This window comes from Trachymyrmex septentrionalis, unplaced genomic scaffold (genome assembly GCF_001594115.1).
Source record: "Trachymyrmex septentrionalis isolate Tsep2-gDNA-1 unplaced genomic scaffold, Tsep1.0 scaffold80, whole genome shotgun sequence".
NCBI classification, from domain to species: domain Eukaryota; kingdom Metazoa; phylum Arthropoda; class Insecta; order Hymenoptera; family Formicidae; genus Trachymyrmex; species Trachymyrmex septentrionalis.
In genome coordinates, this window is record NW_017305988.1 from 33,677 (window position 1) to 45,541 (window position 11,865).

Consider the following 11,865-nt stretch of genomic DNA (forward strand, 5'->3'; position numbering starts at 1 on the left):
TGAGCTGTTAATTATGAAGCAATTAAAATTAGAACTTCAGAAGATATTGATTCACATATCGTGTGGCGTTTGTGCAGGCACACGTGTCTTTGTGTTTTCCTGGCTCTGGGCAGCTTTTGAGCCTCTTAAATACTCAAGCTCGTTCATTAGATAAGTAGGCCTCTGGATATTTATTAAGGTCGGCGTCGAATTTCTCAAAGGACGTATTCCTAATACCGATATCTATCTTTCAGGTTCATACAGTATATTGAGAGAACAAATAGAGAATATATTTCGAGTTAAATATATCTTTTCAGAAGGTAACGTTTTAGAGTCTCTCTAAATGCAGCGCAACATCTTTAAATGTCATTCTATTATTTTCTTTCATACGTATAGCATTTATCCTGTCAAGCAACAATCATTCATAGCGGCAGTTACGTAGCAGCTTCCGCTTTTTTCCGCACATACACCACTCATTCTGAGCTCTTACGACATAATCGTGTCTCGAAAGCTTTCACAGCGAGAAAAATTTCAGAAAGGTCTGCGGAGGGATCGGCACATGGAGAGATGCTTGGTCGACGTCCGCCAGTTTCTCTTGAAACGCGGGATCCTGATCTGCGATGCAGGGATGACCCAGCGACCGCCAGAATAAGCAGCGGCAATTACGGCATAACTGTATCATCTCGGCGTATTCCTCTCGCAATCCGAACAATCTGAGCAGAATGAGAAATGACACGTGGAAAACGTATGATATAGTATTGACAAATGTCACGAATGTTAAAAGTTACGAATGCTAAACTGATGTTTGTACTAATCTCGATTCAATAAAAGAATAGCCGTACCTCCGAGCGATAGTGAATATGGTTTTCCAGTCTTTCCCCGGATTATTCTGTCTGGTGGTAGCAATTTGCTGTGGCGTAAAATGATATTGGGCAAGTTCGCGCCAGATTCGCTGTTCTTGCGCTAGAACGGCAAGGTGTTCGCACGCCTCGGAAGAAGCTTCGATGTCTCGAGGGTCGCTCAAGCGTAGAAGGATCTCTCGACGGCACTCAGGCGGCAGATCCGACCATTGAGGTTGCTGCTCCTCGTCCGGCTATAATAACTCGTTTGTTATTGATCAATCTTTATCACGAATTTCCTTGAAATCACTCCATCCTAACTTTAATGTAATTTTTTATTACGTTACCTGGGTAATAGTGATTGATGAAGCGATTTGCAATATTCTTTCCAGAGCTGCTTTATGTTTCTCCCACAGGATAACGGAACCCAAGGGTCTGCCACCCCAGCAGCAGCCAGCGCTGAAGGCTCGAACTCTTTCTATAAGACGCCGCAATCTTCCTGTCTGTTGTTGCGACAATGACACTAAAACAACCATCAATTCAGCACGATTAACTTAAAATTAATTTTTCTCTTTCTTTAGGAAAAAAAGATGTTGGCAAGTAGAGAGAGAGAGAGAGAGAAATATCATGAAATTGCTAGATAAATTTCACAAGGGATTATTTAAAGATTCTTACAAGCGTTTGCAAGAACAAGACCCTTTTTTACCTTCCAGAGCGACTTCCTCGAGCATATTGAAGAGCACTCTTTGCGCGCATCCACTAAGACCGCCCATTCTGTGACTGACCAAGAGATCCAGGAGACGGACTATGTAATTGAATCGACGGCAATCGTGTACCGCGGATAGGAAATCCAGCCTTTTCAAGGCGTCGCTCAGGCCATTGAAGCCAGCGATCTGTAAATTTAGAAACGGATAATGAATGATTCCACTACCTCGCTACGACATCTAAGTATAGGTAGATACAAGATTCGTCAACAGTTTGTTACTAGTATCTTTTGCTCTTTTTTTTCTTACTCGCTGCACTCAACCTGTCTTTATCGGATAAATCGCAGTCTCTTTCCTCTTGCACAAGGTTGTGTCTAAATTAAGATCAAGCCGAAAGGAGTCACTCACCTCGCGTGTACACTTTAGCGTGATGTGACAATGTGGTTGGACGGCGTTTTCTGAAATTTAAGAAAAATACTCGTTATTTTATTCGTCGTCTTTATGAGAGCATTATTTGACTAAAAACACTGCTCTTATTGCTCGACAAAAAAATAAGAAATTTCTTCAGATCTACATATATACGAGTATAGTATATATATGTTATTTGAAGATCTTCGATAAACATCTGATTCAAATTATTAATATCGCAAGAAAATGAAACACAAAGAAGGAAAAAGTTTACAATATAAACTTGAATTTATAATTATAGCTAACGAAGGCCTCACATCGGCTAGAATAGATAAGTTCTCAAGTTTCCGATATAGGCTACGCTACGCACCTTTCTTCTTGTCCTTCTCTTTCTTATCGCCGGCATCTTTTTCGCCGCTGTAAGAAAAAGTATTCTTTAAACGTGATACAGCATTAAATTCGTTAGAATTTAAAGAATTTATTAAAACGAGAAGCAATACGCAAACGTAGAGTTTTTGCAATTAAAAAAAGGCTATAAAAAAAATGAAACTATAAGAGTTGTACGTAAAAATTTTGCACGGTGATCCATTCACTTATTTCAGTTACATGATATAAAATATAATAATAAAAATTTCGTTAATCTTATTTATCTATCGAATAATTTATCTTATAAACCTATGATTTAAGTCTTATGCTCAATGGAAGTGCGAAGAAGATACTTCCTGCGAGATGCTGAGAGTACTAATATACGGATCCCAATTATGGCACAATACACCGCGACCGGTTTCAGCGAACTCGCGGCTGCTACGACTCAACGGAGTTAACTTCGGTTCGACTACGGAAAGACTATCGTGGCAAAATAATGTTGAAGAAACAACTTCGTAGGACTTGTATTCCTTTACTTACAGACCTTCGTACAGCATTTTGTTTCACAAAATTACTTGTAACGATATATCCTACTGAAATATTTCTACAGAGAGAAAAGATTTTCTACACTAATGATGTAATAAATATATAAGATCAATAATAATTATTAGTTGAAATTAATTCAAGTTTAGATGATAATAATATATTAGATACTCGGATAATAATTATCAATTTTTATAATATAATGTCGATTTTAAATATTCTTACAAAGAAAGCTATACTTTCTTCCTATTTATCTCTAAATATAACTAATATCATTTTCAATAAAAACCAATGAATTGTTAATTTTTATCTGTATAATACTTTGAAAGAAATTTAAAAAAATAAACACACTACTTTACTATTGAGTGACTGTGAGTTACTGATATTATCATCGTGTTGGTATTCGACAAAAAAGAAGGAAAAAACACGTGTAGGCGTTCGTGTCTACGGTATAATCGCATTTAAACAGACCACGACGAATCCGTCTCGAGAGTGGTACCTTCACCATCGTTCACAAAGATCGTAATTGCTTTATAACACGTTGATCATAATTAAGGTGGACACACCTTGCATAGACATTAACAGCCACTTTCATCCAACTACAGTAACATTTTTATTTCAATTGCGGCACGTGAGAAGTTTAAGGAAGCGGAAAAATGCAGGCATCGAATAGGCTCTGCGCGTTTATAGAGTCAGGATGACTCTATAACCTCTTAATAGACGCGACATTAGTTATTTAACTGTCACTAGATTACAGTGCATTCTATTTATAAAGAAAGAGTTCGCATACATCATGCGTCAACATGCAACAATAAGATTCATTCTCATTTTTAAAATGTCGATGAGATTAAATCGCGCAAAGTTGGGATGCGAATTGCGGCCATCCTTGCTCTAATTTTTAGAAGTTTTAAACCACTCGCGATCAATACTTATTGAATTCAGTCTTTTATAAACTCGTTTAAAATATGAAGTCTACGATACGAAGATAGGAATCAAATTCTGCTGCATATAATGCGTCCCGATTTCTTCTCCGCAATTATTCATGCTATAAAAACTTTCAGCTATAAAAATACTTGCATAGAAACTCGATTCCTTCCACGGGTATAAAATTCTTCATTTTCAATTGTAGAAGAATACAGCGAACGCTTTATATTCGGATTCGAAGATATAAAGATTGAGAAAGATACTGCATTTCTTCACTTTATCATTTATAAGATTTATAAGATTCTTCTATGCAATTGTGTATTTTAGAGAAGAAATATTATTTCTTCGAATGAAGAAATGCAAATTTGATTTTTTGCATTAAAAACTTGTAGCAAATATTATTGCTAAATCTTAAAAAAGTTTAGCATTATGTCGTTTCAAATTTTTGAATATCAATCTTCGAATATCGAGTGTGTTGAAATATTTTTACAATAATTCTTTTCTTATTCTTCAACATCTAGATGCATTTCGTTGCACTTCACTTGTCGCGCTTATCATTCTGTCTACGCAAGTAACGGCGACGAACGTTCTATTATAGGGACGCAACGATGACCTTGTATGTTAACTCGTGCATATATTCGCATATAGTATGTACAAACAGCCTCGCGTGCGGGACGTATTTGTGATTTTTCCGCATGAACGATACTAGATACGGGAAAGCATTTTTCCATTTTAATATATCGATCGGCGATGCGTGCCCTTGCCCTTTCAAATTGCCGGATTCGGCGATTAAGATTGTCGAAGTCACCTATAGGGGTTACTTGATATTAATAAGCTTATATGTGTTGCAGGAAAGATCGACATAGAGAAAAAGAGAGAGATCCAGTACCATTAGACCATAGGATTACATAATTACTTGTAGCGCTCATTACGAGATCAATTGTAGACATATGTATATGCATGTGTTAAACAACGAACTGTAAATGTGGAAAATCCTCCACTATGTAATACCGATAACTTGCAACTGGAGCGATCAATGTCACGTCAATGTTCTATGGCTTGAGGATAGAAGGACAAATATCATATATCGGAATATACGGATTGACGTCATATTATTCACGGTGTCAAGATTGTACGTTTTATTCTAATAATAAACCGGTTGGAGTAGACGATGTTGAGTGAAACATTAACAGTATATGAATAATGAATAATTAAAAACACTAGCTTCTGCGTTTTAAAAGTATTTCATTTATAATCTCACGCATTTTATAATTTTACGATTAATAATGAAAAGCTTTTACTTCGTTAAATATTATCTCGGTCGTGAGTGACATAGTTTCAAAGGTATAAGTACAATACGTTGATAGAGGGTAGTTATGGCTTAGAAAGTTCTGCGGTCTCTTCATTCCTTTATTCTCTTTCTAGTTCCGAGATGCAGAAGGACATTGGTTATTTTAGTTTTCTGCAATATACGGAGATTGATGTACACAAATGCATTCTCTGCACTCGAAATATTGCCATTGTGCCGTTGTTTACTTTTACGAATAATATAATATAAAACAGTCGAGTTGGATACATCCAAATAAAAATTTCTAAAAAAGTAAGTTTTTAGAGATTCGACGTGTCGTTGAAAAATAGACTTCGGTATAGCGACGCGGAGATGGAATCCGGCGGAATGAAAGACAGAATTTGATAACGAATATCTAAAGAGATTCAAGACTATGTTTCGAATCGCATATAGCTTGATTGTTGACTGCCTGATAAATTCTGTCATTTGAAAATGTGAAAAACAAGGCTGTTTTCAAGAAGCTCTCGCGAAACAAGAGATTCAGGGTGATGTGTAGACACGCAGGTAGGTACATATATTAAGGATTTCAGCCAAAAATAAAGAAAATAGCAAAACAAGCGTAAAAAGTTAGACTGCTACTTTGATAAAACACAAAGTACGTATACCCTTAATGATAATCTTTTCTATCTATTTTTTCTTTCATTAGATCAAATATACATACATATAAATATACATATGTCTACTTTTAATATACGATGTCTTCGTTTGTTTCCTTTTAATATGCAATATATATCTTTTTAGCTCTCCAATGCATTTCGTTGTTCCCTTTCAATAACATAGTCCCCGTTTAATGTTTCTATCGTACAATACTTATTTTAATTTAACCAACGCCTGTTCCGGCGATAATGATAAACGTTCGCGGATCAGACCAGCCTGATATGTAAGCTGGACAACGCGATAAAGACGAATAAAGAATGATTGTTTTTTCACACGAGATAATCCCGCACGGAAGGAAATAATACATATATAGTACAGAGTGGTGGCACTTTCGTATACTGTGCACTTTTGTATAACGTGCGAATAATTAATTCGCGAATATAGAAATCGGCCGGTACGAAACTTTTACTTCCACCGAGTTCACCGACCCTTCCATGGTGCGCGCACCACGTCTAATCCCGTTTCCATGCTGGGAAAACGCGCGTAGGACGGCTGTACGTCGGTTGAATCGTCGAAATAATAGTGCGGGCGCATCGGCCGTGTGTGTTAAGTCGACGAGGGAAATAGAGAAAACCAGCTTTTAGATTCTGCCGCAACAGTCCGCGTACTTTCCAGTCATTTCGTCTAACTGTATCAAGATTCAAGATCGTTATGCGTGCGCGGCGTGATAGTATCGGCAGAAAAGGTGCCCCATTAATGCACGACAACTAAGATCGATCCCGATCCCAGTGCAAAGATACTTTTTATACGTCAAAGTGCCTTTACATTTAATAAGTTATGTATTCCTCAGGGAGGACTTTTTCTCTCGGAGAAAAGAATTCGAATTCTCCCGATATTGTTTCTTTATTACTGTATTTGAGAATGACTCTCTTCCGAGACTCTATACTTGACATTTTTATTTGGAAGATATTTGGAGGGATATATAAAGTTGAAGAGATTGAGGGAAAGTCTTCTGTTAGGAGTAGAAAAATAAAAAGAAATACAAGATACGCTTTCATTGTACTGCACCATTTTCCCGAGTTACCGTCGTTGCTGCGTCGTTTTGCGAAAGCAAAATATCGTGGTCGACAGCACCGAGTCGAATCCACATGCACGAAAAAGCCGCACCGTCTAACCGAATTTATCAAGGCTGCATGAGGTACATATATCCTGTGAGGGGATTGCGAATTGGCGCAGGTCACGTTGATAGCTAGGTCGCGACCTACTTCCGCACCGGCAAGATACACGATTGCACGCGTTAGTAGTTTTCCCGTTTTGAGAATTCGATCTAGCCCTTAAAGGATCTACCGCTTAAAGGATATATGATCCTATAAAGATATACATTTTCATTTGGATAACCGCTCAAAGCCGCAAAAATCGGCTGTTTCAGCGGCTCGTAGAAATGTATCTTCATCGGCGCAAATATTATACCGTTCCTGTGCATAGGCAAAACCCAAAGAGGATTCGCGATATAGTCAATGCTAAATGTCGGAAGTATACGATTTGTTCATACACTTTTCCTAAGGAAATTGTCTAAATTTTTAATTTTAATACACGGTCAATTTGATTTAACATGTATTGAAATTTATCCGCATTTACACTTCACTTTTATCACGATATGTGCGCATTTAGCATATAGTTTACGTATACTACAGAATCTCAGAAATAGAAATATGCGCATTTATCGATAGACGAGAGCTGTGAAATACTGTGAATATACGGACTTATAAGTGCAATCTTACGTGGCATTGCTGAAATTATTCGATAACTTGGTAGGCGAGAGAGATAGCCTGATAGCCATAATATGTTTTATTGAATTTTTATCGAATTCTTCTAGCGAATTCTTCTTTCTAATTTCTCGAAGAAAGCTCCCGCGATATAAACTCTATTAATTTTTAATTTTAATCCCGTAGCTCGTTTTTACCTAACGCGTAAAGGAAAAGGAATAGTTAGGCTAGACGGTTTCTTTCAGAGAGTGCGAGAAAGCGCAACGAAGTCGAGCGCTCTGTCGAAACTCCTGTGCAACCATTGCGTTTCACACGATATATTGGTAGTCATTCCTTTATAAAATTCAAACATCTCGAGAATGTACAGAAAGATCATAAGGTAATGTTTCAATTAATTATAACGAATGTCAAATTCAATAACACGTGGATCCTTGAATATTTTATAATAGAACTGCAATACTGCTTTTCATACAACTTGCATTTTTGCAAATGTAAACTACGAAATAGTCATTGTAAAAACCATATTAATAATTAAGAAAATTTAAAATTAGGTCATTATAAATATATAATATTTCTCTACTGTATAATATCGCTAGATATTACTATTACTAGAGAATATTATATATTAATTGTAAAAATATATATAGATGACAGGAATAAATTAATAACAGGATTCAATGTGCACGAATTAACATAATTCATATTTACGATATAACGCGATGCACTAATGAAAGTGTTGCAGGTTGCCTGTTGTGTAGATGCTCAAGACTTGTATTCGGAAAAAAATACGGATGCACTCAAATACGGATACATATGCACGTATTATTAGAATTATTAATTAGAAATGCAAGGGACACACGCGAAATGCGCGCACGGCTTGAAAAATAAATACACCAAATAACATAAATGCCAAATGTTCGCCAGCGTCTGGTAGTAATCTAACAGAAATAAACGCAATATACAACGAAAGAGTTTTGTGCGACTGCATTTTAAAAGCACGACGTGCATTTTTCCAACGAATTATAATATTAATAAATGAAAATAAGTGTGCGACACGTAAACAGATGAAATATATGTAATGATACGTTTATAATAGTCTTATGTAAAACGTAAATAATTATAGTAATAATACAAAGTGAGTCCCAGAATGACCGCCAAATATTTCGTGTGTTTGTAGAGCAAACTAAACTGACAATGAGGCGAAAAGTCCTCTACAACTTTGGAATTTTCGCAATAAACAATTTTTGTTACATGCTCTTTTTCTGTAAAGTTGATAGTACTTGAGTAAAAAATTATTGAAAACCAATATTCTGCAATTTCTAGTAATTGATATCTTGTTAACTATTGCAAAAATTGCAAAATGGTAGAGAACTTTTCGACTCAGTTCAATCCGTTATACCATTCTGTATAAATAGTAGGATTGTTAAATTTTGATCTCGAGTAAATAATAGATATCGCATTTAACATGTTTGTTAATTAATGTAATTAATTATGTATTATTTAAACATTAGATGTTCGTGTACACGTTGCACAATTATTTCTAGAAAATACGTTGTTGCAAATCTATATAAATAATGGATTTTCGACAAATTAATAAACTTTTACGCCTCACGTGCGATATGTAGCAATTATCGGTTAGTTGGAGTTACGGAGTTAAGTTGCAATTAAGGGTACGTTAAGCGTCAAATGTTTGTGTTTATCGATCATACTTGGAGCAAACTAATTATCTATTAGATTTCAGGTGAGAACGAAGAAGTGGCTCGGCTTTAGTCGAGACTATTGTAGAAAGATAATGCGCAGCATTATCGAAGTAGCATTATAGAACGTTTTACTATCTTATAAAATTGTCAGCCGTCACGAAAGTGGCTCATAATAAGAAGCAATTATCACGTTCGCATTTCGAGTCGATTGACGTATTGCGAGTTGCTGTATTGTATTTCTTCTAAGAAAAAGACGACGAGCATCTTTGACTTCTCAAGAGAGAAAGGTTTTGGCCAAGTGCAAAACATCAGTCGAATCTCAGCTTTGGAAAGTTGTTCAAAGCTCCTGAGTAATCGCCGAGGCCATGTTGGAATCATGATAGATCATAAGCGAGAAATGACACGTTGATTTTTTATTCATTTGCAAAATCTGCAAAATTTGCAAATAAAGAGAATTTGGATGAAACGAAATGATGAAATCGCTTCAAGCTTTAATAAAACATTTCGCGTTTTAAACACGAGTTTTTAGTGCTTTGTCTATTGAAAAAATTTTAAACTGAAACTGACTCCGAGTGTTTAAAAAATGGGGACAAGAATAAAACACATTTCTTTTTACAATGACGCTGAGCGGTAAATTGTCTGTAAATGATTCAATTGTAATTCGCGTCACTCGCGATTTCTTGAGTCAAATTTGTAAGTGAAATTCCTGCGCAAATGGCAAGAATAATCGATCGTGTTGTATTGCCCTCATATTTACGAGAAGTAATAAGTTGCGGGAAGGAGTATGTTTACTTGTTCTTTTTCTTTATTATACAATTAGTCATATTGCGCTCGTAGCGGACAGTGGTGATTTCTCTCGATCACGTACACCTGTACATGCGTACATACACAGTGTTGTTGGCAAAGAAAGATAGATCTCGATAGGTTGCTGCTTCCTTTCGAGAGAAGTCTGCACTGAAGAGTGTATGAAAATATTTTGGTTTTATCAGGAATCCGAGATCTCTAGCATAGCATAGACCAGTGCGCTGTGTCTGCTTTGCCACGTTCGCTCTCTATATTCTCTATTACTTACGACTTACAGCGTACAGCTGCTTCCAAATGCAGCGTGCATTAGTTAGCGGAAACAAAGAATCGCGCTGCTGTCTTCTTGAGACAGCACGCTCGCAAACACGGGCTGCATGGATGCGCCACGATTATAATTATTTAAGCCTGTCATGGCCACAAACACAACTGGTGCAACGAGCACAATGGGCTCAATATCCGGTCGGTTTCGAAGAAATCGCGACGCGCAATCGGCGGTCGTCCCGAGGACATACGATATGCCGATGTCTTTGACAGATCTTGAGATATATAGTATGTATTATAGAATTGTAGGGCTATAACAATATAATCGAATCTTGAAGTCGCATTAGCATAAAAATTAATTAAATTTCGAAACAATAGTCTTAAGTTAGCTCAATTTTGAAACAGCAGCTCCCGGCCATCGTAACATATTTTTTTTTAACGAAAAAGTAAGTAATGGAACAATTTCAGGAGATAACATACGTAGAACTGGAGTATATGTTAACTTAATTTCTATCACTAGCGAAGAATTTTTATAGACATTCAATATTCAAGCCTCCTGCTTGGGCGATCTATTTTTAAAAGTGCTACTATCACTATAAACTACACATTTATAGAAAATTAAAGATAAAATAGAAATACGATAATTATTTTATGTTTACTAAGAGTAGCCATAGATGAAATCAGCGTTTTTCTTGCTTGAAGAAAAGAGTTTCTACAATTTATTTACACTGAAGAAAGAAGTGTTTAATTTTAAGACATTAAAATGTTTTGTTCTTGTCTCCATTTTTTAAATACTTAAAGATGTTTTAGTTTAATTTTTTTAATAGACAAAAAAAACACTACGCGTTCGGATTGAAAACATTATGTATTTTAAATCCATAGTGTTTTGTTTATGGAAAAAGAGTTTAAAACTAAAAAACATGTTGTTTAAGTGTTTAAAGATAGAGACGAGAACAAAACATTTTAATATCTTCAAATTAAACACTAATCTTATTTTCATTATACACGTATTCTCCTAGTTTCTCCTATTTGCGACAATTTAATTATGAAAGAACTAAATTAAAATTCAGGCATTCTACAGCTTATAATAATTTAAATTCTATATATGTATTTCCTTTAAAAATCAACATGTTAGAAGAATATGACGCAGTTCAAGCATATCGGCTACTATTATTGAATACTCTGTTGAAGTGAAATCAACGTTCTTTCTCAGAAGAAAAACAATACGGATAGTTAGTAAGGCTAACACTCTTACTAACATCTAATTAATTCTTAGGAAATTAAATGTTAAGAAACTAACTCATGGGTGTAAACTCTTTCACGAGACGTAACGTTGTCGCGTGTATAAAAGGAAATAGTAGATTCACTTTTATACACAACGGCACGATATCATTCTTGCGATTTTCGATATCCCAGTGCAAAACGTTCAGGTTGATCGCGTAGATAAAAATCTAGGCGCACGTGAATCGGTTTCGATACGGTTTCGAGCGAGCCTTACTTGATTTTTGCGCGTGATACAGCGTCGAGGTGACTGCAAAGTAATTTTTTCCATGCCCGATTAGTGTCCATACCCGAAGGTATTAAAGAGAGAAACAAGTTTTCAGATTTATTTTCTATTGCAAATTG

General features: G+C 35.8%; 1 protein-coding gene across 1 annotated transcript in view; it reads right to left on the reverse strand.

The window, feature by feature from the left end:
* Positions 1-8: 8 nt before the first annotated feature.
* Positions 9-11,865, reverse strand: part of LOC108754733 (F-box only protein 32) — a 14,066-nt gene continuing 2,209 nt past the window's right edge. Inside the window, exons 2-7 of the mRNA XM_018497269.1 lie at positions 2,301-2,347; positions 1,931-1,980; positions 1,525-1,711; positions 1,166-1,341; positions 822-1,072; positions 9-692 (exon numbers count right to left, since the gene is read on the reverse strand). Of these exons, the coding sequence (XP_018352771.1) occupies positions 494-692; positions 822-1,072; positions 1,166-1,341; positions 1,525-1,711; positions 1,931-1,980; positions 2,301-2,347 (910 nt within the window). The 3' untranslated portion in view covers positions 9-493. The remainder of the gene's footprint in view (positions 693-821; positions 1,073-1,165; positions 1,342-1,524; positions 1,712-1,930; positions 1,981-2,300; positions 2,348-11,865) is intronic.